Source organism: Oncorhynchus clarkii, chromosome 9 (assembly GCF_045791955.1).
Source record: "Oncorhynchus clarkii lewisi isolate Uvic-CL-2024 chromosome 9, UVic_Ocla_1.0, whole genome shotgun sequence".
Lineage (NCBI taxonomy): Eukaryota > Metazoa > Chordata > Actinopteri > Salmoniformes > Salmonidae > Oncorhynchus > Oncorhynchus clarkii.
This window is the reverse complement of record NC_092155.1, coordinates 72,858,758-72,886,750: the sequence shown is the minus strand read 5'-3', so window position 1 is coordinate 72,886,750 and position 27,993 is coordinate 72,858,758. Positions and strand designations below refer to the sequence as shown.

At 42.8% G+C, this 27,993-nt stretch overlaps 3 protein-coding genes across 3 annotated transcripts; 1 reads left to right on the top strand and 2 right to left on the bottom strand.

Annotated features, from left to right (window-relative positions):
• Positions 1–922: 922 nt before the first annotated feature.
• Positions 923–9,622, bottom strand: LOC139416925 (family with sequence similarity 50 member A). The gene is made up of 13 exons (XM_071166103.1): positions 9,297–9,622; positions 9,046–9,130; positions 8,828–8,927; positions 8,539–8,678; positions 8,362–8,438; positions 3,225–3,291; positions 2,995–3,056; positions 2,778–2,854; positions 2,401–2,455; positions 2,261–2,309; positions 2,067–2,137; positions 1,846–1,956; positions 923–1,288 (listed from the first exon to the last, which is right to left on the bottom strand). Exons 1-13 carry the CDS (start codon positions 9,405–9,407, stop codon positions 1,280–1,282), a joined length of 1,014 nt encoding a protein of 337 aa, XP_071022204.1. The 5' UTR covers positions 9,408–9,622; the 3' UTR covers positions 923–1,279.
• Positions 9,623–9,763: 141 nt separating this feature from the next.
• LOC139416926 (transmembrane emp24 domain-containing protein 4-like) lies at positions 9,764–11,300 on the top strand. Its single transcript, XM_071166104.1, has 5 exons — positions 9,764–9,902; positions 10,219–10,319; positions 10,467–10,592; positions 10,706–10,852; positions 11,033–11,300. The coding sequence occupies exons 1-5, from the start codon at positions 9,764–9,766 to the stop codon at positions 11,180–11,182; spliced, it is 663 nt and encodes a 220-aa protein (XP_071022205.1). The 3' UTR covers positions 11,183–11,300.
• Positions 11,301–12,557: 1,257 nt separating this feature from the next.
• Positions 12,558–27,914, bottom strand: LOC139416923 (pyridoxal phosphate homeostasis protein-like). The gene is made up of 8 exons (XM_071166099.1): positions 27,759–27,914; positions 23,995–24,102; positions 23,860–23,895; positions 23,692–23,767; positions 23,262–23,402; positions 13,584–13,726; positions 13,358–13,456; positions 12,558–13,211 (listed from the first exon to the last, which is right to left on the bottom strand). The coding sequence occupies exons 1-8, from the start codon at positions 27,846–27,848 to the stop codon at positions 13,056–13,058; spliced, it is 849 nt and encodes a 282-aa protein (XP_071022200.1). The 5' UTR covers positions 27,849–27,914; the 3' UTR covers positions 12,558–13,055.
• Positions 27,915–27,993: the final 79 nt, after the last annotated feature.

The window sequence follows — 27,993 nt, the reverse complement described above, 5'->3', positions numbered from 1 at the left end:
GTCCTTCACTTATCCAGGTTCTGTAATCCTGCATGGCCATCCTTCACTTATCCAGGTTCTTTAATCCTGCATGGCCATCCTTCACTTATCCAGGTTCTGTAATCCTGCATGGCCATCCTTCACTTATCCAGGTTCTGTAATCCTGCATGGCCATCCTTCACTTATCCAGGTTCTGTAATCCTGCATGGCCATCCTTCACTTATCCAGGTTCTTTAATCCTGCATGGCCATCCTTCACTTATCCAGGTTCTTTAATCCTGCATGGCCATCCTTCACTTATCCAGGTTCTGTAATCCTGCATGGCCATCCTTCACTTATCCAGGTTCTGTAATCCTGCATGGCCATCCTTCATTTATCCAGGTTCTTTAATCCTGCATGGCCATCCTTCACAGTTCCAGGTTCTTTAATCCTGCATGGCCATCCTTCACAGATCCAGGTTCTTTAATCCTGCATGGCCATCCTTCACTTATCCAGGTTCTTAAATCCTGCATAGCCATCCTTCACTGGTCGCAGTTGCCCTGGTAACATTTCAGCTATGCTAATGATAAAACTTATGGTAAAATATGATAAATAAAATATGATAAAAACCTGGCAGATAAGTGTATAGCACCAGAAATAGAAGGATTTCTTCACCTGACACGTATACTTTGCCAGAGGACCTGGAAACAGTTGAAGCTGCCAAAATATTGCCCAAAGTTACAATCAAGTCAACAAGTCGTGGTCCAGAAGAATACGGCCTGATTCCTCTTGTATGTGCAGGGATGGGCGACTGGCGGGCCGGGACCCTCTTTTGTAGCTCAAACGGCAAGTTGACAGTATTGTTCCATTTCTTCAATTATCTTTAACAGCCGAGTCTTACAATAGTAACGGAGATGCCAAACAAACCACCATTCAGGACACAAATTACAATAAACAAGACCAAATAAAAATGTTGTTTTTAATAATATAAATTAGTAAAGTTGATCGAATTTAATTAACACAGTGAACAGCGTCCAAGTGTAGGTTTGTTTTGTTTTTTGTTCTTTTTAAATGATTTGGGATCACACATTTTCATAGAAATTAAAGCAGTAATATTTCATAAACAGAATGGGTATGTTATGGTAAAGAAATCACTATGGTTTGTTAGGCAACAAAAGTTGAGGAGTAACAATGAAGAGAAACTTAATGATTTAAAGTGAATATAGTTTTTCAATCTGAAAGTAAAATGCTTCTGACAATACATTAACAGTAAAACATGGGGAAAAAAATGTGTGTCCAGAAAGATCCTGAAGACAATATTTTCACCGGATCTGAAAAACAAGAAAAAAAAAAAAAAAAATATTTAATTTACGTTGCATCATCTTCATGTTTTACGATAAACCTCTCAACTTCATATCCATTCTTTACCTAATAATAAAAGTTTTGGGCTATAATGATTCAATTATTGATAATAGGCCTATATTTGCTATTTCCTACATGTTTTATGAACTAAATAACAGCTGAAAGTGAACAGGCCCATATGCATGCAGCTCTGTAAGCATCGACACTCATACAACGTCATGTGGAGAATACTAATGAAACTATCCTGTTCGTTTCGGCCCAAAAGTTGGAAAAGGGTATAAATCACAAGCCATTAAATGCACGATGATCTATCCAGCCAATGAAGCTACATTCTTTTGCTGTTTCATTTGTACACCGTGACGTTGTGATTGGCCACAGCAGGAAATAATGTAGAGGAACACATTACATCACACTCGACATAAACCTAGAATACCAATCAGATCGTTTGATAAAACTATAAGAAAGCAATTCTAATATTCCTACGTAGATATTGACAAGTGTGTTAAGGTTAGAGATCACCACTCACAGTGTATTTGTCCCATTTCTTCTCTGGGTCGTAGGGCTCCCAGCGGCTAGCAGGGAAGATGTGCTTGTTCTTCTCATACCAGCACCTCAGCACCACTTTACCTGCGTGAGACTACGACACACCAAGGACACTCGTTGTTGTTAACGCTGCTGCACTGGCAAATAACTTGGATTCAAAACACACTTGGATATTGAATATTACAACAATACGGATCTCCTCACCTCGTCTTTTTCAACAGTGGCGTCGTTCACCAGCCGAATGTCATCGTGGACATCAAAGCTGAAGAGTGGACCTGTAGTGGAATAAAATATAAATATATATATATATATTTTATATAATGCCATCAGTGAAGTTACATAAATGTTTAAATATAACGGCGATTTTTAGATGACCTTTGAAGTCACCACTGGCTCACCAGATTTGCCTCGAGCTTTTGTCACAATGAAGTCATAGAAACTGTGATGCTAGAACATAAAACAGAGATAATTGTTCAGTTTAATATGAAGAAGAGACGTACATTTATAATAGTTCAGATCGGTGTACAGCAGCACTCACATGTGGGATGATCAGATCCTCTTTGATGTACATCAGCTGCTCGACACCAGCAGCCCTACAAAGACCCCCCAACCTTTTACAACCTTCCTTCATAAAGAATAACATTAAAAGGAAATCCTATAAAATGTTAGTGCCAATGGGCACCTAGGGTGTATTCATTAGACGAAGAACGTAGCAAACAGTCACAAAACGTTTTTTACAATGGAAACCGTTTACTCCAAAACGGAAAATGCTTTGAGATGAAAACGCTTAAAAGTTTTTATTTGACGAATTCAGGTAGGGTCCCTCCCAGTTTCATTTGGTTTGCTTCTGTTTTCTAGTGAATACACCCGCCCAGATAAAACCAAAGCCACCACTTCAGTCACATCTACTCTTACCTGAGCTCACTGAAATCTTTCCTCAAGACCTCCAGTGCTTTCTGAAGGAACTGCTGCATGGTATTGCCCTTCTTCATCTGCAGTAAACACACAACAGTGCACACTGATACATGCTATAGTATACAGGTGTGTCTCATGCGACCAAAGTTAATGTATGGCTCCATTTGCTTTCCGGCAGCACATCCATTGCTAAGCAACCGGTTCTCTCTTACTGTACCTTGACAGTCTTACGATGCCCCGATCCATCCCAGTAGGAGAACGTGATCTCAATTTCTTCACCTGCACAGAAGATGTGTCATTATCATGGCATTATCAATAGGTGTCATTATCATGGCAAGGGTAGTGAACTATTCATTCAAGCTCGTCATTACCATTAGGGACCAATACAAAAAGAGAACTGGATGTAATCGTCATGTGTGATTGTCGCGTGTAATCAATCTCTCTTACTCTTGATCTTTTCCTGCTTTCCCTCCCACTCCTGGCGCAGTTCCTCTCGAAGCCGATTCTCCTCCTCCTGAACTCCCAATAATAAACACATTTTAAGCTTGGGTTCTGTGTGTGTACACACACACACACACACACACACAAACACAACAGTTATATAGTGTATACCCTGGGCTCTGTGTGTGTGAGTGTGTATTTTCAACCATTCAAAAATGTGGGGTCACTTAGAAATGTCCTTGTTTTTGAAAGAAAATATATTTTTTGTCCATTAAAATAACATCTTATTGATCAGAAATACAGTGTAGACATTGTTAATGTCGCAAATAGGCAGAGTTGCAAAGAAAAAGCCATATCTCAGACTGGCCAATAAAAATAAAAGATTAAGATGGGCAAAATAACTCATACACTGGACAGAGGAACTCTGCCACCTCTTCACTGTTGACGTTGAGACTGGTGTTTTGCGGGTACTATTTAACGAAGCTGCCAGTCGAGGACTTGTGAGGTGTCTGTTTCTCAAACTAGACACTCTAATGTACTTGTCCTCTTGCTCAGTTGTGCACCGGGGCCTCCCACTCCTCTTTCTATTCTGGTTAAAACCAGTTTGCGCTGTTCTGTGACGGCAGTAGTACGCAGCGTTGTACGAGATCTTCAGTTTCTTGGCAATTTCTCGCATGGAATAGCCTTCATTTCTCAGAACAAGAATAGACGGACGAGTTTCAGAAGAAAGTTGTGTGTTTCTGGCCATTTTGAGCCTGTAATTGAACCCACAAATGCCGATGCTCCAGATACTCAACTCGTCTAAAGAAGGCCCGTTTTATTGCTTCTTTAAAATCAGTACACCAGTTTTCAGCTGTCCATTAAAAATCAGCCGTTTCCAGCTACAATAGTCATTTACAACATTAACAGTGTCTACACTGTTTTCTGATCAATTTGACAGACACATTTTTTTTTTCTTTTCTTTCAAAGTCAAGGATATTTCTAAGTGACCCCAAACTTTTGAACGGTTGTGTGTGTATATATATATATATATATATATATATATATATATATGCGCATGTATGCCCACACACACACAACATTTATATAGTGTATGCCCTGGGCTCTGTGTGTGTGTATAAAGGCACATTTATATAGTGTACACCCTGTGCATACTGGACAGGAGTCAAAGGGTTAGGATATCCCCATCTCCGGCTGTTGTATTGGGCAGTTCAATGGTGAGAAATGACTCAGTCCCTGAAGCAAAAAGGAAATTGAGGCCCTCATAGTTCATGTAGGATTCCATGACATTATGAAGGGCCACTCAGAACAGCTGAAGATGGATTTTAAAGAACCGATTGGGTCTCTGCTTGACACCAAACAAACTCCCCATAATATCTGGCCCTCAGCCAAATCGTGGCACTGAACGTTTCAACCCTCCCATAACTGGCTACCAGACTATTGCAGCTCTGTGGGTGTAACATTTATTGACAATGATAATACATTCTGGAAACAAAGCTTGTTTTATAAAAGGAGGACGGGATCCACCCAAATCATTTGGGTTCCTGGATCTTTTTACACCATTATCAGGCTGCGTTGAGACAATGACTTATCAATGACCCAGATGCAGCTCAATTAATCCCCACCGTTGTGTCGCTGAGTTGTCATAATCCCAGAGGCGTTGGAAGACACAATGTAAGTAACCTCATTTATGTCCCTCTGACTGCCCTGAATGCCTCGGCTGATCCTACAGCTATTGTATGCATGTGCCTATGAACCAGAGTTATACTGTTAGCACTGAGGCGGTGTGCCCTAGTAGGAAGTCCACTGTGTGCAGCTCACCCTGCACTGACAGAAATAACATGAGCTAATCTACCTCAGCTAAGCTTCCCAGTTAAACAATGAAAACAAGCAAGCATCCCAGAAAAGTGCTCAAAATATGTATGTATTATAACATCTACAGAAAAGCCAGAAATGCCAAAGGTGGAGGTGCTGCTGTTTATATTCAGAACCACATTCCTATAAAGCTTAGAGAGGATCTCATGTTAAATACTGTTGAAGTAATATGGCTACAGGTTCGTCTGCCTAACCTAAAGCCCATTCTTGTGGGAAGATGCTATAGACCAAGTGCTAACAGTCAGTATCTGGACAACATGTGTGAAATGCATGTGATATCAACAGAGAGGTACATTTTCTGGGTGATTTAAATACCGACTGGCTTTTCTCAAGCTGCCCACTCAAGAAAAAGCTTCAAACTGTAACAACCTGAACCAGGTCACTGGCACTAATCAGTCAACCTGCCAGGCTAGTCAAACAGAACAGGAATGAAATCATCAACATGTATTGATCTCTTCTTTACTAACGCTGCAGAAAGGTGCTATAAAGCCGTATCCAGATCCACCGGATGTAGTGATCACAATACAGTAGCCATATCTAGGAAAACCAAAGTTCCAAAGGCTGGGGCTAATATAGTGTATAAGAGGTCATACAATAAGTTTTGTAGTGATCCAATGTTGTTGATGTAAAGAATATTTGTTGGTCCATGGTGTGTAATGAGGAGCAACCAGATGCTGCACTTGACATATTGCTTATTCCAGTTACAAATAAGCATGCAACTATTAAGAAAACAATTGTAAAAAAATAAATAAAAAAAAAACTGTTAAATCCCTGTGGATTGATGAGGAATTGAAAAATGGTATGGTTGAGGAGGATGCGGCAAAAGGATTGGCAAATAGATCTGGTTACAACCGATTGGCAAACGTACTGCAAATAGAGAAATCCTGCAACTAAACTGAATAAAAAAGAATAAACTACACTATGAAACAAAGAAATGACAAAGAATGATAGTAAAAAAAAAGAAGAAGCTTTGGAGCACCGTAAATGACATTTTGGCCAAAAAGGCAAACTCGGCTCCACCATTCATTGAATCAGGTGGCTCATTCATCAGAAAACACCGATATTGCCAATTACTTCAATTATTTTTTCTTTGGCAAGATTAGCAAACTTAGGCATGACATGCCAGCAACAAATGCTAGCACTACACATCCAAGTATAAATGATCAAATTATTAAAAGACAAGCATTGTCATTTTTAATTCTGTAAAGTGAGTGGGGAAGAGTGAAAAAAGTATTGTTGTCTGTCTATCAACAATGACACAAGCCACCGGGGTCTGACAACTTGGATGGAAAATTACTGAGGATAATAGTGGACCATATTGCCACTCCTATTTGCCATATCTTCAATCTAAGCCAACTAGAAAGTGTGTGCCCTCGGGCCTGGAGGAAAGCTAAAGTAATTCCACGACCCAAGAATTGTAAAGCCCCCTTTACTGGCTCAAATAGCTGACTAATCAGCCGGTTACCAGCCCTTAGTAAACTTTTGGGAAAAAATGTTTTTTGACCAGATACAATGCTATTTTACAGTAAAAAAAAAGAAAGACAGTTTTAACACGCTTATAGGGAAGGACATTCAACAAGCACTTACACAAATAACTGATGATTGGCTGAGTGAAAATGCGGCTTTTGACATAATCGATAGTCTGCTGATGGAAAAAATGTATGCGTTATGGCTTTACACACTTGCTATACTGTGGATGTGTTCTTTAATGGAAGCCTCTCCAACATTGTCCAGGTAGAATCAGGAATTCCCCAGGGCAGCTGTCTAGGCCCCTTATTTTTTCAATATTTACCAATGACATAAAGTAAAGCCAGTGTGTCTATGTACTGTGCATTCTGAAATTATTCAGACCGCTTGACTTTTCCCACATTTTGTTAGGTTACAGCCTTATTATAAAATGTATTAAATTGCCCCCCCCTAATCAATCTACACACAATACCCCATAATGATGAAGCAAAAACAGGTTAATATAATTTTTTCAAACTGTATTTAAAAATAAACGGACATATCACATTTACATAAGTATTCAGACCCTTTACTCTGTGCTTTGCTGAAGCACCTTTGGCAGCGATTACAGCCTCAAGTCTTCTAGGGCATGACACTACAAGCTTGACACACATGTATTTGAAGAGTTTCTCCCATTCTTCTCTGCAGATCCTCTCTTGCTCTGTCAGGTTGGATGTGGAGCATCGCTGCACAGCTATTTTCCAAGTCTCCCCAGAGATGTTCTATCGGGTTCAAGTCCGGGCTCTGGCTGGGCCACACAAGGACATTCAGACTTCTCCCAAAGCCACTCCCGTGTTGTCTTGGCTGTGTGCTTAGGGTCGTTGGCCTGTTGAAACTGAACCTTCGCCCCATTTTGAGGTCTTCAGCGCTCTGGAGCAGGTTTTCATCAATAATCCCTCTGTACTTTGCTCTGTTCATCTTTCCCCTTAATCCTGACTAGTCTCCCAGTCCCTGCCACTGAAAAACATCCCCACAATACAATGCTGCCACCACAATGCTTCACCGTAGGGATGGTGCCAGGTTTCCTCCAGACGTGACACTTGGCATTCAGACCAGAGTTCAATCTTGGTTTAATCTGAGAGTCCTTTTACTGAGGAGTGGCTTCCGTCTGGCCACTCTAACATAAAGGCCTGATTGGTGGAGTGCTGCAGAGATGGTTGTCCTTCTGGAAGGTTCTCTCATCTCCACAGAGTACCTTTGGAGCTCTGTCATGATGACCATTGGGTTCTTGATCACCTCCCGGACCAAGATCCTCCTCGGATTGCTTAATTTGGCCAGGCGACCAGCTCTAGGAAGAGTCTTGGTGGTTCCAAACTTCTTTCATTTAAGAATGATCGAGGCCACTGTGTTCTTGGGGACCTTCAATGCTGCAGTAATTTTTTGGTACATTTCCCCAGATCTGTGCCTCGACACGATCCTGTCTCGGAGCTCTATGGACAATTCCTTCGACCTCGTGGCTTGGTTTTTGCTCTGACATGAACTCTCTACTGTGGAACTTCATATAGACCGGTGTGTGCCTTTCCAAATCATGTCCAATCAATTGAATTTACCACATGTGGACTCCAATCAAGTTGGAAAAAATGAATTTAATCCATTTTAGAATAAGGCTGTGACTAAACTGTTTGGGGTAAACCTGGATTTTAAAACTGCCTTGGCAGCAGCTAATAGGGATCATTAATAAATACAAATACTCTCCCTCAATGTAAGGGAGGTTTGATTTGGAGAAAATAAGTGTGACTGGTTGTATATACATAAGGCTCACCTCTCTGTCCCGGTCTGGCAGGAAACTGGTGTCCACATCTGGGTTCTTCCCTAGCTTCTTCTTCTTAGCGGGGAAATCTTTGGAAGATAAAAGTCAGTATTTATTGATTGTTCTTGGACAATAATATACACAAGTATTGTGTCTATAAACAACAGCCTTATTATGAACACCACTCACAGTCCTCTTCCTCCTCCTCCTCTTCCTCCTCCTCAGTCTCCTCTTTCTCCTCCTCTTCATCTTCAGGATTAAAGGATAAACTGGCAATCTTTCTCTTCTGCTCTTCCTTTCTTTTCTTCTCCTTCTGCTTCTCCAGCTTTCTGAAGGTAGACAGAAAGAGAGCCAAGATGAGACACTGACAATAGCTTTTGACTGAAGATTTCACCCATAATCAGGGGTCATTGAGAGATCATTAAAGAGATAGAAAAGTGTCAGGGAATCAAGTAACTCTCGGAATACAGTAACTCACAGCATCAACTCCTTTGATTGCTCCTTCTTGGCCAGTTGCTTTTCTCGTTCTTTCACAAGAGCCTCCTGCCTGGCCTTCATATCATTGAGTGTCACCAGACCTGACAAGGGAAGACCGTATTGCAGTAAGATTGTGTTCCTCACAATTATGTATTCAAACATTCATCATTATTAAAAAAAGGCAAGTCTGACATGGAAAAGGTTCCATAATATACTTACCAACAGTGCTGGATTTGAGCTCTGCTTCCACCGCATCATAATGAGCTGAGAACTTCTTGTCTATGTTGGACTTGACCATGTTGTCCTGTAGGAGATATTCAGGTAGTAAGAGGGGGACACATATCTAGGAACGTTAAGGCTACTCCTGTAAACAGTCTAGCGCAAAGGCTATATATTGCTCGTTTGATATATTTCAATAACTAGATAGCAGTGAATAAGCAATACTATTACTTAGCTAACAAGGGACTGACCTGAGCAATTTTCTCCTTTAGCTGTGAAAGTTGTTCTCTTTCCTTTTCACGCTTTTTTATCAACTGCATGGCTCTTCCAGCCTCGCTTGCTGCACCTTTGTACTGCGCCATGCCTATATCTTCCCGAGAATCAAACAGCAATAATAATCTGGAGAAAAAAAAGTAGCTAAACGCTACAGTCACAGACAACTTGTCTAAACAACAACTAATCACTGTTTTTATAACAGTGTAGAGCGAAACGTTATTGTAGCTAGATGCTGAAATGTCCTCGCATCATAACAAACACAACCGAAAATGGTCTCGGTGAAGTGCATTCTGGGTAGTGTGCGAATCAGTAAAAAAAAAAAAGAAAGGCCCGTGCAACCACTTCCGGCGGGGTTCCAATCATTTCAAAATAAAAGTAAAGTAGCAGCTGGTTGCATTTACTACACTGACCCTGCTGCAGGGGACAACAAAGCTGATTTGACATGATGCTCACTGCACCTGGCGCTGGAATTATCATATTATTTGCTTGGCTCTCTCCAAGTTACGCTCTCTATTTTCACATTGGAGAGACGGAGAAAAAATGCTTCATAGAGGAAATTCCAGATGAGACTATGGTTATTGGTAAATTATTATTTTTGCGTTAGATAACGTTAACTGGTTAACTAGTCAGCTGCTTCTGGCTCATAGGCTATTTTGATTAATACAGTCAGTTAGTGCATGAATGTCTTTCATTTCCTGACAGATGTAGCTAGATTTGATGGATAAAAACATATCATGGGTCTTAATAAATAAATAAACATTTGCTGGCTAGCTACAAAGATGATAAGATTATACAGTATGTGACTGTGGGATTAGCCACCGTGTTATTTGATATGGAATATGCCCTTTATCGAGGATGCGAGAAATATCCTTTCATCTGGCATCTCTCTATTATCAGGGAAATACAGGACCCAGCTGTGGGACAAGCAGATGGGATCCTTCCTCCAAACCACCCCTGGCCTTGGAATGCATGTGGAGATCAAAGATCCGGATACTAAGGTCAGTCAAACAATGAGAAGATTAGATACAAGGTTACCACACTCAAAAGTGAACAGACATACACAAACTGTAATGAATCTTCATACATACAAAGCCTCCACGTATGTTTCATCGGTATGTCTCTCTCTCTCCAACCCTCTATTCTAGATAATTCTGTCTCGTCAGTATGGGTCAGATGGACGGTTCACCTTCACTTCCCATACACCAGGCGAGCACCAGATCTGCCTGCACTCCAACTCCACCAAGATGGCCCTTTTCGCTGGCGGCAAACTGGTATGAATGGCATGTTGTTCTGGACATTTTCTTCTCACAATGAAAAATAAAACATTTCGTATAGCAGTAAATATGCAGATAGTCTGGCCATCTAACCTTGTGTTCCATCGTAGAGAGTCCACCTGGATATTCAGGTTGGTGAACATACCAACAACTACCCCGAAATCGCAGCAAAAGACAAGCTCACAGAGCTGCAATTGAGAGCTCGACAATTACTGGACCAAGTAGAACAAATCCAGAAAGAGCAGAACTATCAGCAGGTGGGTTGAAAGAGAACATCTACATTTTGAGTTGAGTAACTACGCCACAGCCATAAGAGGATAATAAATATTTACATTTATTTTAACCTGTATAATGTCACACAAAGCTGTTGTGGAATCCACATCTTACCCCTGTCTTTTAACGATCTAGTGACTGTCTGTGTATCTCTCTCTCAACAGTATCGTGAGGAACGGTTCCGCATGACGAGTGAGAGCACCAATCAGCATGTGCTTTGGTGGTCTATAGCTCAGACACTTATCCTCATCTTCACTGGCATCTGGCAGCTCAAGCACCTCAAGAGCTTCTTTGAGGCCAAGAAGTTGGTGTAATGCTCACAGGACATCACTGATTGAGTTCAAGACAGGAGTAACAACCATACAGAGCTGACTGGCAGAGAGAGACGCTTAAACCCGGGAAGCAAATTAAGAACATCCAGTGTGTTATGTATTGTCCATTATTAATAATTCCGTGACTTAAATTATTGTGATCAGTAAGCAAGCACCTGTGTCCATTTCCTTGTTTTTTCCCCCCACTTTTGTATTGTTTCATGCCAACTTTGTTGGACTGCACATAAGGAGTGGTAAATGTACCCAAGGTAACATTCAATTCTGTTCCACTTTGTTTTGTAGATTTGTCATTCTGCATACTGTATACTTTTGGTTTAAACAGGTGGTGGTTTAAAGTGGTTAGAGCGTTGGGCCAGTAACCGAAAGGTTGCTGGATCGAATCCCCGAGCTGACAGTCTGCCCCTGAGCAAGGCAGTTAACCCACTGTTCCCCGTGCGCCAAAGACGTGAAGATTATGGCAGCCCCCCCCCCCCCCCCCCCCGCACCTCTCTGATTCAGAGGGGTTGGGTTAAATGTGGAAGACTCATTCAGTTGTACAACTGACTAGTTATCCCCCCTTTCGATTATTGTGGTTTAGTCTGATAACATAATTATAGCAGAGCTAATAAGTTTTAGCTCAATGACTAACCTGTTCACAAACATCCTTAACGTCTGTAGAAGGGCAGTATCGTTCCAGGAAGCAGGATATTATTGATTTTTAGAGGATGGTCCAAGCAAGACCATTTTTATTTTCTTCCAAAGACCAACATATCTTTGAATCAGGTGCAGATTTCATTTGAATGTTATGAAATGAAGGCCTGTGATAAAATACCCTCAAGTTATTCCAAACTGATCTAGATATCAGTAAGATGTGAATAAAATATTATGATGAGGTATAAATTCATTGACTTAATTTGTAATTATGAAGGTTTTTACTTTCGGTTGGCTGTCATTTTCAATGTATGCAATAAAAAAAAAGTAATTGGTTATGTGATTCTTTGTTTATGTAAAATTACTGTACATTTCCTGTATCGGAAAAATACAAAACCCAAGTTATTTTCAATTATTTTGTTTGTCACCTTCTGCAGTATCAATTTAATCCTGTATCTCATTTAAGTGAATGTTTTGCTGTTTATTTGCAGTTCCCTTAGTTATGGATTTTAGTTTTACATTGATAACTATGAAAATCATAGCAGAATGAAACATTCAGTGCACCAACACACAACTCAGACCAAAATAATCACTATCACAAATAATACTAGTGTAAACATATTGTATGAGTGAATCTACCTGCAGTTTTGTAATTGTTTATCAAGAATAAAAAATTTAAAAGTATTTGACAACACCATATTGAATTGACTCACAATACCATCCATCATAAAGGGGGAGGGGGGTTATGTTTATTAAATCACAAGTATTTTGCCAGAAAAATAGGACATTTTACTATGTAAGATTCCCAATCACTGGGATATTCAAAACAGTGAGTTCAGTATATTAATTATCAAAACATTTGCTAGATATAAACTCCATCTCTGCTTGACTCTCTGAATGATCTATATACTGTATTATGTTATCGTGTTAAACGGTATCTATTGAATCTAGGGTTGGCACAAGATCGAGATGTGAGCTATAGCTTCTTATATCCTACATCATCAATTGGGTAATGAGAATCTATGCCTGATGTGAGAAGTGGTTTAAAAATCTCAGTTTGTAACGTCAACTTGAAGATCGAATTCCTTCCAAAAACGCTCAAATGAATGGGCTCCGTAGAAATGAATTGAAAATCTACATCAACCAAAGACATTTTTCCCCCAGTTAATTCTCATAAAATACTGAATTCCTTTTCAGCCTGTTGTGAGTGTAGGAAGGAGAAACATCACTGTTCTGTCACAGTGAGACGCTCCATCTTCTTAGCTGCTTCTTCTGTCGGCACCTTTGACTTTCTCTCTGGACTGGGAGTGGGAGTGTTGGGATAATCCCTATTACCAAAAATAGTACTACCAACTCGCACGTTGGTTGAACCCACCTCAATCTAAAGGAGGGAAATGAAAAAGAATACCTCAGAAGGGTATAATTTATACAAACAGCATGAGCATTCGAGTAGTAATGGGTAGCTAAATCAATATGTTAAGAACACATTGTATTAGCCATTAAGAAGGCTGAGACAGTGGAACTTACAGCGTGTTCAAAGTCAGTGGACATGCCCATACTAAGTTCTACATCCTCAAGGGGCAGCTGTAGACTGGCACACACTTCCTGTCGCCGACTCAGCAAAGCCTGGTTGGTGATGCACAACAGACTTAACACACATTTATAGATCTTTACCAAAAGCCTTAACATAAAATATATATTTTTATTTTTTTATTTAACTAGGCAAGTCAGGGTAATCAGAAAAGACAAATACCTGAAAATCTGGGTTAGGGCCATCAGCTAGGTCGTAGCCATAGCGACCAATGGTCATGAGTCCAGAGAAGTGTAGGGCAGAGCATTTGGATAAAATGTGTTTCACTGTGTTCACTGTCTCACCAGGAGGCAGTCCATGTTTACCTAGAGGAGACATAGAACGGTAGTTAGTGTGTCTGTCTGTCTGGCAGGCAGGTTGACGTTTATTGTCATGAGTCTTAGCCAGGAGGAAAAACTGAGCGGGTTCCTCTTGATGGGCCAGTTGCAATTGGCTATAATGGTAAAAAAAAAAAATATACATGCGAAAACAAACACTTGCTTTTTGGTCTTAATTTAAAAAGGGGAATGGAAACACTTTAGGAAGTACATCTAAAAACAAAGAGATGTACTCAAACCACTAATACTAAACATGTTCATTTAACATAAAAACATCTCTTATATTTAGTATTTTGATTGCCGACAAGGTTTATTTGAGCAATGGTCAGCGCGTCACAGGCAGGAACCAGCTAATTGTCTGCTATTGAGTTTTCACGCAGAGAATTAATCGAAGAGAGAGAGAGGTTAGGTGCGGACAACGAAGATGGCAACACCAAGTAGTAATTCAAATATGAACTGTATAGCGCCAGGCTGTATGAATTGGCTCAACAACAACAACAATCCCTGAGTAAACTACCATCGGCTGCCCAAGGAACCACAACTTTTGAAGAAGTGGCTCCAGGAAGGACGTGCCAGATCGAGCAAGCAGGATCTGCAGACAGTACTTTGCGGAGGCAGACTTTGCGATGAAGGGCACGTTCGATGCGGCAACCGGGAGTTTCCGAACGGAAAGGAGTCATAATGCCTACGTTGAAGCCCTCTGCTTGCGCCTCCATTTGAAATTGAGGATTATGGTGTAGAGGTTACCGACCAACCATTCATCAACATCGCAAACTGTTGTTGACTAGGCCAGCGTTAGATGTAATAATGTCCCTGTATTTGCTGTGTGTGTTGACAAAGCATACAACACAGGTAGCTTGCTAACGGCAACTGATATATGAGGGTTTACTTGTCTTCACAAAACGTTTGTTTGTTTTCAGGATGCCATCTTCATCCCTGAACATGTTTTCATCCTGGAGGAGACTGTGCAGTAAGCAGAGGTGGTTCATGCAAATCTATGTTATTTCTAAAGGCTATTGTTTATTTCCAAGTATATGCAGTGATTCTTGAATATAACTAGAGCCTAATAGACGCCTTAATTTCCTTCTACCAACAGGAAGGAACGGTTAGTGCAGCATGCCGAACTGACCCCTGGGTGCCAGAGTGTTCCTGTGCTGCGGTGGAGAAGAGGGTCCACCGGGACCATCACTAAAGAGCTCGGGGTCCAGATAGATTGCGCTCACAACCATCAGTATACAGCCGAATCCTGCCCCGATAGGCCACAGACGGAGATCAGTGAAGACCATAACCTGCTGTATGAACCTGAGAGCTCAGAATCACAATCACAGTGCGAAGGTGTTCTGAAAATGGAGAAGGAGCCGGCCGTTCAACAGCGAATTCAAAAGATACACCATAAAGGAAATCGGAGTGGATGTGCTACCATGTCCCGGTTCTGTTGTTTCGACTCTCTCTCTCAGCCTATGAATGCTCAGCTATGAAAAGCCAACTGACTTTTGCTCCTGAGGTGTTGAACTCTTGCACCATCTATAACCACTGTGGTTAGTATTTTTTTGTTGTTGTATTTTTCACCCCTCCCCCCCCACCCAATTTCATGGTATCCAATTGGTAGTAGTTACAGTCTTGTCTCATCGCTGCAACTCCCATACTGACTCAGGGGAGGTGAATGTTGAGAGCCATGCGTCCTCCGAAACACAACCCAACCAACCGCACTGCTTCTTGACACAATTCCCATCCAACCCGGAAGCCAGCCGCACCAATGTGTCAGAGGAAACACCGTACACCTGGCGACCGTGTCAGCGTGCAATGCGCTCGGCCCGCCACAGGAGTCGCTAGTGCGCGATGAGACGAGGATATCCCTACCGGCCAAACCCTCCCTAACCCGGACGACGCTGGGCCAATTGTGCGCTGCCCCATGGGCCTCCCGGTTGCGACAGAGCCTGGGCTCGAACCCACTGCGATGCAGTGCCGTAGACCACTGCGCCACTCGGGAGGCCTTGTGGTTAGTATATTAATGTAAAAAGGGCTTTTGTAAAATATATTTGATTGATTGTTTGCTGTGCTGGATATTCACTGTCTGAGTGATGGGACATGCTTATAGTATCTGTAACATATGTTGTTGCGTATTTAATCTGTAGTAGTAGAAACAATTACAAAGTGTCTCCCTGCTCCTCTTTTGATAAAAAGCTGAGGGATGGGGCTGGAGAAATATAACCGCTCTCAAATGTATAGACAGAGTTATAGATAGAATGACTGACCATCCATGACATCAACATTGTAATCCTGTTTCTATGATCTGTTGCCACTACCATGTACCCAGTTCGCTTTGGATAAAGACGTCTGCTAAATGGTATATATTATTAAAGTCTACTTTGACAACTAGCTGCCCAGTGTAGTTACCATTCCTTTCCAATAGATGGCAGCCAAAGCTAGTTGAAGTCACTAATCTAGCGACAGGGACACGGGGATTAGTGCGCACTGAAAGTCGTTTTTATCTTCAAAGCCAGTTTATCTGGTTACGCTTGAACCTGTTGTTATAGTGGACGAGCTAACTAATACTATTTTTACATAAGGCGCAGGCATTATGTCTCTGTCTCAGGTTAGGCTAGATGTACTAAATGAACTGGTTCTATTCAAGGCCTTTGCTTCTGGCTATTATGCGCCTTTTGGAAGAAACGATACGCGCAGGGATGAAATGCCGTACACCCCTTCTAATTCTCCCTCGTGCCCACAGGGTGACCTGGCGATAAACTGCCAGCCTGTATACTCTGCAAACACAATCAGAAGAAAAGTTAGTCTGATACCGAAATGAAATCACTATGTATTTACACTGCTCAAAAAAATAAAAGGGAACACTAAAATAACACATCCTAGATCTGAATGAATGAAATATTCTTAAATACTTTTTTCTTTACATAGTTGAATGTGCTGACAACAAAATCACACAAATTTGATTTCCATTGATAATTTATCAACCCATGGAGGTCTGGATTTGGAGTCACACTCAAAATTAAAGTGGAAAACCACACTACAGGCTGATCCAACTTTGATGTAATGTCCTTAAAACAAGTCAAAATGAGGCTCAGTAGTGTGTGTGGCCTCAACGTGCCTGTATGATCTCCCTACAACGCCTGGGCATGCTCCTGATGAGGTGGCGGATGGTCTCCTGAGGGATCTCCTCCCAGACCTGGACTAAAGCATCCGCCAACTCCTGGACAGCCGCGCCCAGCCGCGCCCTCAGAGCATGCGCAGACCAGCTGGCTGGTGTGTTTACGGACATATTCAATCAATCCCTATCCCAGTCTGTTGTTCCCACATGCTTCAAGAGGGCCACCATTGTTCCTGTTCCCAAGAAAGCTAAGGTAACTGAGCTAAACGACTACCGCCCCGTAGCACTCACTTCCGTCATCATGAAGTGCTTTGAGAGACTAGTCAAGGACCATATCACCTCCACCCTACCTGACACCCTAGACCCACTCCAATTTGCTTACCGCCCAAATAGGTCCACAGACGATGCAATCTCAACCACACTGCACACTGCCCTAACCCATCTGGAAAAGAGGAATACCTATGTGAGAATGCTGTTCATCGACTACAGCTCGGCATTTAACACCATAGTGCCCTCCAAGCTCGTCATCAAGCTCGAGACCCTGGGTCTCGACCCCACCCTGTGCAACTGGGTACTGGACTTCCTGACGGGCCGCCCCCAGGTGGTGAGGGTAGGCAACAACATTTCCACCCCGCTGATCCTCAACACTGGGGCCCCACAAGGGTGCGTTCTGAGCCCTCTCCTGTACTCCCTGTTCACCCACGACTGCGTGGCCACGCACGCCTCCAACTCAATCATCAAGTTTGCGGACGACACAACGGTGGTAGGCTTGATTACCAACAACGACCAGACGGCCTACAGGGAGGAGGTGAAAGGCCCTCGGAGACTGTGGACTCAGGAAAATAACCTCACACTCAACGTCAACAAAACTAAGGAGATGATTGTGGACTTCAGGAAACAGCAAAGGGAACACCCCCCTATCCACATCGATGGAACAGTAGTGGAGAGGGTAGTAAGTTTTAAGTTCCTCGGCGTACACATCACAGACAAACTGAATTGGTCCACCCACACAGACAGCATTGTGAAGAAGGCGCAGCAGCGCCTCTTCAACCTCAGGAGGCTGAAGAAATTCGGCTTGTCACCAAAAGCACTCACAAACTTCTACAGATGCACAATCGAGAGCATCCTGTCGGGCTGTATCACCGCCTGGTACGGCAACTGCTCCGCCCACAACCGTAAGGCTCTCCAGAGGGTAGTGAGGTCTGCACAACGCATCACCGGGGGCAAACTACCTGCGCTCCAGGACACCTACACCACCCGATGTCACAGGAAGGCCATAAAGATCATCAAGGACATCAACCACCCGAGCCACTGCCTGTTCACCCCGCTATCATCCAGAAGGCGAGGTCAGTACAGGTGCATCAAAGCTGGGACCGAGAGACTGAAAAACAGCTTCTATCTCAAGGCCATCAGACTGTTAAACAGCCACCACTAACATTGAGTGGCTGCTGCCAACACACTGACACTGACTCAACTCCAGCCACTTTAATAATGGGAATTGATGGGAAATGATGTAAAATATATCACTAGCCACTTTAAACAATGCTACCTAATATAATGTTTACATACCCTACATTATTCATCTCATATGTATATACTGTACTCTATATCATCTACTGCATCTTTATGTAATACATGTATCACTAGCCACTAACTATGCCACTTTGTTTACATACTCATCTCATATGTATATACTGCACTCAATACCATCTACTGCATCTTGCCTATGCCGCTCTGTACATCACTCATTCATATATCTTTATGAACATATTCTTTATCCTCTTACACTTGTGTCTAAGGTCGTAGTTTTGGAATTGTTAGCTAGATTACTTGTTGGTTATTACTGCATTGTCGGAACTAGAAGCACAAGCATTTCGCTACACTCGCATTAACATCTGCTAACCATGTGTATGTGACAAATAACATTTGATTTGATTTGATTTGACAGTCTGTGGTGCAAAGTGCCGTTGGTGGATGGAGTGAGACATGATGTCCCAGATGTGCTCAATTGGATTCAGGTCTGGGGAACGGGCGAGCCAGTCCATAGCATCAATGCCTTCCTCTTGCAGGAACTGCTGACACAATCCAGCCACATGAGGTCTAGCATTGTCTTGCATTAGGAGGAACCCAGGGCCAACCACACCAGCATATGGTCTCACAAGGGGTCTGAGGATCTGATCTCGGTGCCTAATGGCAGTCAGGCTACTTCTGGCGAGCACATGGAGGGCTGTGCGGCCCCCCAAAGAAATGCCACCCCACACCATGACTGACCCACCGCCAAACCGGTCATGCTGGAGGATGTTGCAGGCAGCAGAACGTTCTCCACGGTGTCTCCAGACTCTGTCACGTCTGTCACATGTGCTCAGTGTGAACCTGCTTTCATCTGTGAAGAGCACAGGGCGCCAGTGGCGAATTTGCCAATCTTGGTGTTCTCTGGCAAATGCCAAACGTCCTGCACGGTGTTGGGCTGTAAGCACAACCCCCACTTGTGGACATCGGGCCCTCATACCACCCTCATGGAGTCTGTTTCTGACCGTTTGAGCAGACACATGCACATTTGTGGCCTGCTGGAGGTCATTTTGCAGGGCTCTGGCAGTGCTCCTCCTGCTCCTCCTTGCACAAAGGCGGAGGTAGCGGTCTTGCTGCTGGGTTGTTGCCCTCCTACGGCCTCCTCCACGTCTCCTGATGTACTGGCCTGTATCCTGGTAGCGACTCCATGCTCTGGACACTACGCTGACAGACACAGCAAACATTCTTGCCACAGCTCGCATTGATGTGGCATCCTGGATGAGCTGCACTACCTGAGCCACTTGTGTGGGTTGTAGACTCCGTCTCATGCTACCACTAGAGTGAAAGCACCGCCAGCATTCAAAAGTGACCAAAGCATCAGCCAGGAAGCATAGGAACTGAGAAGTGGTCTGTGGTCACCACCTGCAGAACCACTCCTTTATTGGGGGTGTCTTGCTAATTGCCTATAATTTCCACCTGTTGTCTATTCCATTTGCACAACAGCATGTGACATTTATTGTCAATCAGTGTTGCTTCCTAAGTGGACAGCTTGATTTCACAGAAGTGTGATTGACTTGGAGTTACATTGTGTTGTTTAAGTGTTCCCTTTATTTTCTTTGAGCAGTGTATAATGAGCACGTCCCATTATTGGTTAGAATGAGATTTCGTGAATCTGTCTGCGATTCGAACTCCGGTCGTCTAATTTAAAAGGTAAACGTGTTACCATAGCGCCAAACAGCGCTGATAATAAACATCTTTATAGGATACGGATTATATATATTGAGCACCTACCTACTACTGATATTAACCTTATATTTATAATCAAGCAAAATTTAACCAATTATTTAACTGGCATATCGGCTGCTGACTGGTTGAGTAACCTCTTCTACCAGGAGGTCCTTCATAAGGATTAATGACACGTCCAATACATACATCACCATCCAGACAGACAGACAGGATGTAATACATCACCATCCAGACAGACAGACAGGATGTAATACATCACCATCCAGACAGACAGACAGGATGTAATACATCACCATCCAGACAGACTGACAGGATGTAATACATCACCATCCAGACAGACAGACAGGATGTAATACATCACCATCCAGACAGACTGACAGGATGTAATACATCACCATCCAGACAGACTGACAGGATGTAATACATCACCATCCAGACAGACTGACAGGATGTAATACATCACCATCCAGACAGACTGACAGGATGTAATACATCACCATCCAGACAGACTGACAGGATGTAATACATCACCATCCAGACAGACTGACAGGATGTAATACATCACCATCCAGACAGACTGACAGGATGTAATACATCACCATCCAGACAGACAGACAGACTGACAGGATGTAATACATCACCATCCAGACAGACTGACAGGATGTAATACATCACCATCCAGACAGACAGACAGGATGTAATACATCACCATCCAGACAGACAGACAGGATGTAATACATCACCATCCAGACAGACAGACAGGATGTAATACATCACCATCCAGACAGACTGACAGGATGTAATACATCACCATCCAGACAGACAGACTGACAGGATGTAATACAGTCACCATCCATCCAGACAGACTGACAGGATGTAATCCAGTCACCATCCAGACAGACAGGATGTAATACATCACCATCCAGACAGACTGACAGGATGTAATACATCACCATCCAGACAGACAGACAGGATGTAATACATCACCATCCAGACAGACTGACAGGAACCTCTGGATGTAATACATCACCATCCAGACAGACAGACTGACAGGATGTAATACAGTCACCATCCAGACAGACAGACTGACAGGATGTAATCCAGTCACCATCCAGACAGACTGACAGGATGTAATACATCACCATCCAGACAGACAGACTGACAGGATGTAATCCAGTCACCATCCAGACAGAATGACAGGATGTAATCCAGTCACCATCCAGACAGACTGACAGGATGTAATACATCACCATCCAGACAGACTGACAGGATGTAATACATCACCATCCAGACAGACAGACTGACAGGATGTAATACAGTCACCATCCATCCAGACAGACTGACAGGATGTAATCCAGTCACCATCCAGACAGACTGACAGGATGTAATACATCACCATCCAGACAGACTGACAGGATGTAATACATCACCATCCAGACAGACTGACAGGATGTAATACATCACCATCCATCCAGACAGACTGACAGGATGTAATACATCACCATCCATCCAGACAGACAGACAGGATGTAATACATCACCATCCATCCAGACAGACAGACAGGATGTAATACATCACCATCCAGACAGACTGACAGGATGTAATACATCACCATCCATCCAGACAGACAGACAGGGTGTAATACATCACCATCCAGACAGACTGACAGGAACCTCTGACCTAGATGGAATACAGTGGGATTTTGTGCTGTATCGCCACCATTTCTCTACAACACGCACACTCATACTCTAGCCATTATCTGGCAGCATCCCCACTCACACCAGTTTGTGTTTGCCTAGGCAAACCCTCTAGCTGAGGTGTTTCAGGCGGCATGTCTGTGTTGTTACTGCTACGAGAACAAACTCTGATCTGGCGCAACGTTTGGCTCAAACATGAACGGCTTCAGTAGGTTTATTGGCTCCCTAACTAAAGTGATTTCATTCTCTGTTATAAACTCATTCTCAGTCTCGGAGCTACTCGGTAAATTCAGACATTTTGGGGAGTTCCAAAATCTTCTCTCCTGTCAGTGATGCAACAATGTCAATATGGAGATTTACAGTTACAGTTAGCTGACGTTCTAAATCCTGGTGTTTCCGTTCCCTTTAAGGTCAGGCATTAGGGTTAGCTGACGTTCTAAATCCTGGTGTTTCCATTACCCTTTAAGGTCAGGCATTAGGGTTAGCAGTGTGGTTGTGGTCAGGCATTAGGGTTAGCAGTGAGGTTGTGGTTAGGCATTAGGGTTTGCAGTGAGGTTAGGGTTAGGCATTAGGGTTAGCAGTGAGGTTAGGGTTAGGCATTAGGGTTAGCAGTGAGATTAGGGTTGAGCATTAGGGTTAGCAGTGTGGTTGTGGTCAGGCATTAGGGTTAGCAGTGAGGTTGTGGTCAGGCATTAGGGTTAGCAGTGAGGTTGTGGTCAGGCATTAGGGTTAGCAGTGTGGTTGTGGTCAGGCATTAGGGTTAGCAGTGTGGTTGTGGTCAGGCATTAGGGTTTGCAGTGAGGTTGTGGTCAGGCATTAGGGTTAGCAGTGAGGTTGTGGTCAGGCATTAGGCTTAGCAGTGTGGTTGTGGTCAGGCATTAGGGTTAGCAGTGTGGTTGTGGTTAGGCATTAGGGTTTGCAGTGTGGTTGTGGTTAGGAATTAGGGTTAGCAGTGTGGTTGTGGTTAGGCATTAGTGTTAGCAGTGTGGTTGTGGTCAGGCATTAGGGTTAGCAGTGTGGTTGTGGTTAGGCATTAGGGTTAGCAGTGAAGGTTGTGGTCAGGCATTAGGGTTAGCAGTGTAGTTGTGGTTAGGCATTAGGGTTAGCAGTGTGGTTGTGGTTAGGCATTAGGGTTAGCAGTGTGGTTGTGGTTAGGCATTAGGGTTAGCAGTGTGGTTGTGGTCAGGCATTAGGGTTAGCAGTGTGGTTGTGGTTAGGCATTAGGGTTAGCAGTGTGGTTGTGGTCAGGCATTAGGGTTAGCAGTGTGGTTGTGGTTAGCAGTGTGGTTAGGCATTAGGGTTAGCAGTGTGGTTGTGGTCAGGCATTAGGGTTAGCAGTGTGGTTGTGGTTAAGAATTAGGGTTAGCCTCTCTGCAGAGCTGCCTTTAGTACATGAGCCATCTCAATACATGTTTCCAGTTCATGAGCCATCAATAAAATCCAACCTGTGTGTGTGTACACTTACTTTCCTCCCCACTGGTGTTGATCTGAACCATGATCTTTAACTTCTGCGTACTAGCTGCTCTTAACCTCTGCCAGGAGCTGTTCACCTTGTCGGCCAACTTGGCTGAGTCCACCGTCTCCACCATGAACAGGTTTGGTACACCTATGGGATGTGTGTGAGTAGAATTAAGATCTGTCGGCTCTACTAAAGGTTTCTATGGACATGTGTTCAAAGCTTGACAAAGATTTTGAGGTCGAAAGATGAAACTTATCAGCTTTTTTTTTAAAATTAGTTTTAATAAAAGTGTGAGTAGATTGACGGGTTTTGGGAGACATGCAAGTTGATGTTGAAAGCGTTAAATATAGAGGCCTTTGGTGCACCTGAGCAGAACACTACACTATTACAAATATGAAAACACAAAACATAACATGTTTCACAAGATGTTACTTACCCAAAAGTTTGTTGACATTATTCTTCTGTAAATGGCCAATAAAATGCCACTCGATTTCTGGGCATGACTCTAAAATCTACATTAGGACATAAATAAATCTTTTTAACGGATGTCGGATAGACATGTCATGAGATGAAGAATAATGTGACTTCAAACCTTCGAACCAACCTGAGGATTTGATGCTTTATCCACAAGTTCATTCACCTAAAAGTCAAATTAAGAAGTTTTTAAAAACACCAATGTCATAACACTAGCAATAAAAGTGATGTGTAACTGTATAACATGTCCAATACAAATACTCACATAGTTTTCACCAAAATTGCGATGCCCTTTTCGGTATGCCTCGATCACCATGTCAGGTGGTTTGGTCTTACTTACGGCTACCAGGCGGGGCGGCACCGCAGGCAACGTCTTGAATGGGAGAGCAGAGGAAAAAGAAGAGCAATATAATATATGGTGAATAAATGAATGGATGTGTGGATGACATCATCATAGACAAAGGGATAGTCACATCTTGATAAACTACTTCAGGACAGTCCAGTACATATCTGGTGCTCCTTCAGGGGGGCATACTGGGGGCACAATATGGAACGAAGAGAAATAGATGGTGTAGACAATGAAGAATTGTGCTCGCTGGCATTAGGGTTAGCAGTTTGGTCAAGGTTAGGCATTATGGTTAGCAGTGAGGTCAAGGTTAGGCTTTAGGGTTAGCAGTGTGGTCAAGGTTAGGCATTAGGGTTAGCAGTGAGGTCAAGGTTAGGCATTAGGGTTAGCAGTGTGGTCAAGGTTAGGTATTAGGGTTAGCGGTGTGGTTAAGGTTAGGCATTAGGGTTAGCAGTGTGGTCAAGGTTAGGCATTAGGGTTAGCAGTGAGGTCAAGGTTAGGCATTAGGGTTAGCAGTGAGGTCAAGGTTAGGCATTAGGGTTAGCAGTGTGGTCAAGGTTAGGCATTAGGGTTAGCAGTGAGGTCAAGGTTAGGCATTAGGGTTAGCAGTGAGGTCAAGGTTAGGCATTAGGGTTAGCAGTGAGGTCAAGGTTAGGCATTAGGGTTAGCAGTGAGGTCAAGGTTAGGCATTAGGGTTAGCAGTGTGGTCAAGGTTAGGCATTAGGGTTAGCAGTGAGGTCAAAGTTAGGCATTAGGGTTAGCAGTGAGGTCAAGGTTAGGCATTAGGGTTAGCAGTGAGGTCAAGGTTAGGCATTAGGGTTAGCAGTGTGGTCAAGGTTAGGCATTAGGGTTAGCAGTGAGGTCAAGGTTAGGCATTAGGGTTAGCAGTGAGGTCAAGGTTAGGCATTAGGGTTAGCAGTGTGGTCAAGGTTAGGTATTAGGGTTAGCGGTGTGGTTAAGGTTAGGCATTAGGGTTAGCAGTGTGCTCAAGGTTAGGCATTAGGGTTAGCAGTGTGGTTGTAGTTAAGGTTAGGCATTAGGGTTAGCAGTGTGGTCAAGGTTAGGCATTAGGGTTTGCGGTGGCAACGTTTACAACACTACCCAGATATACTGTCCAAATGCACTTATTTTAGCCTGCTGGAATTTCCTTACAAGATGACAGACAACCTGTCATTAAAATCGGAAATGGTTGTCTGAGTCTGTCCACGCAGTTGGATATTATGTCGCGTTAGTCGTGTCAGAAATTAGTTCAAATGAACTCAAATTATTAGTGAGATATCCGATGGGTTGGACGATTCTCTTCTCATCGCTCATCTTTAACACAATGGAAAAATATGATTTATTATTTAAATATTTGAAGTGCGTGGGCTACTGCGAGAAACCAAATGGTGCAGTTTCAGGCCATGTGGAGGAAAATGATGCGGGCGCTGGAGATGGAGGCTAGTGGGTCTGGGCAGGTGTGATGTAGCTGTCGTTTGTATGTGTATGTTCTGTATTGTTTATCAAATATAAAATTAAATCAATATTTCATAACGCTTCGTTAATGTCGGAAACTCGGGACCTCCGAGTTCAAATGAATGAGTTTACGTGCGCACAGTATTCCCAGATAGCAGCTAATATCCCGCTTAAGGTCTTATTTGGGATAAGATATTTAGATGCACCTTTCATATCCCGCTCACGAGTATCCCTTTATCCGTGACTAAACAGAATATTCCTAATATGGGTTAAATGAAATAGTAATTTAAATATGGACACAGTCTTTAGATCTATGACCTTTCACATGTATCCAAACTCCTGCAGAATGATGCATTTCTTGCAGTAAAATTATACAACAAAATGTTAATTTTGTCTCAAGAAGAGAGTGGAGAATTATGATTCATTACTTTCAGCATCTCTTGAGAAAATGCGAATTCGGTGTAGTGTTATCTTTGACTCATATGCAAGCAGACAGTATTTCAACCACATAAAATATGCACTCAAAACGAACTGAAGTCTTATCAGAAACGTGTTTTATCATTTTCTCAACTTTTCATTTCCTTAAAACCGGTCAAACTGATAACATTTGGACATTTTCCACAGGATCAATCTTCCCAGTGTTTTTGCGTTCTCCCCGGTTACTAATGCATTAATTATATCCATGCAAGATATTATTCTGGTGAGCACTACTTTATTTAGTCTTCTGGGGCAACAAGTTATGACAGAAGACAAGATACATGTAAAAATGGCCTACCAATTATAATATAGCCTACCAAATGTCTGAAATTATACATTGAAAGTGGCCTAAATTAGGGTTGAATGTAGCCAGAAGCCTATATACGGTGATGTACGGAGTACCAACACGTGTAGCCTACAAAGTGATTTGTTTGACAATCAGACGAAGAAAAAAAATTCTAAACACCCATGATGTTAAACTGAGCCGTATCAGACCGCCTGCGAAACACAGCAGTAAATGTGGTAAGATGTTTGCATGCCACGGTATCCCATCTAAGATCAGCATATCCCAGGCATCTTATCCGAGTTTCTCATAACCGGGATACAAGCTTTTTGGGGTTATTGTAAACGTGATATGTTTATATGTGTCAAGTCAAAAACAGAATACTTGAGTATCCCGAATAACGGGATATTGGTGTGCATGTAACGTGGTCATTGACCTCTACACAGAAAGTCCTTGCTTGGTGGGCTAAACAACAAAAAAGCGCCACCTGCTGGATGGAGATAGATTTTCCGTCGAGTTGGGCATCTCTTCCTCTCTGGTATTACCTACCGGCTGGGAAAATCAACCCTAGACGATGGTGCCGTTTCTAAACCCAGAGGCGTAACACCGCAACACTTCCGGGAACGCTTGCGAAACATACCAAATTTACCAGGCCGGGGTTTGATAAGTCAATGAGAAGTGAACAATTATTCCTTAGTTAATTTTCTCGAAATTTAAAAAGACAACCTAGATTCGAGCCAATATCTTAAATAATGTAGTTGAACATGTTATTAACTCCAACCTCGTGAAAGTGTTTTTTTCCCCCGTCAAAAACAACTTCAAATCAACATCAACTTTACAAATATATCGAAAGGGGTGCCTTTGAGTTTGACGGCCTACACATGCGCAGTTCGGCGCGATACAACCGTTATGACCCAATGACGTGAATCTACGCATGAGATTAGATGGCCAACGTCACCACGACATCGCCTACAAGTGTCATCGGGGATTTCTATTTGGAGAAGCAATTTTAGGATCTCTACATAACTGTCTTTGGTGCAGATCGAGCGCTCACTATTGTAGGCTGCCTAGGCTAGTTCAATTGTAGTGGGATGGTGTCGATTGAACCATTACAAACGTTAATTCAATTACTAAACAGGTGTGCACGGAAGTTAATCGAATAAATGTTTTGCAATACTTACGAAACATTGACGTTAACAACATGAAAGTGGAATAATCACTGCTGCAGCAGCAGCTAGTAGATCGTGTACAACCCTCCGCGTGGTACAGAGGTGGTTTAAAGAGTTGGCTTCACGGGCCATGCGATAGGAAAGCGCTAAGTTTGTTAGCTAATTAGGTGATATCAAAATGCAATGTGCATTTTATGGTGTAACGTTTGCCTGACATACAACTGGTCCACCCCCGCTTTTAAATATGACAATTTCGCACGACTCTAAAGTAGATACGGGTTCTTCCCAACTTGACTTACCTTGGGGCGACGTGCCGCCGCTTGATTTACCCTGTCTACCACCGCGTGTAACGCTTTTCCAACCTCCTCCGACATTCCTACTTTCCACATACCCTCAATACACCGTGCAACCAATGATAGAGACCGGCTCTGCGTAATCAACACAAACGTGATCAACCCGTCAAAATAAAAGTCCTTTCTCTACCATTGAAAGCCTGTGTGAAGTGATACGGCGACCCCTTGTGTTGACTCTTGA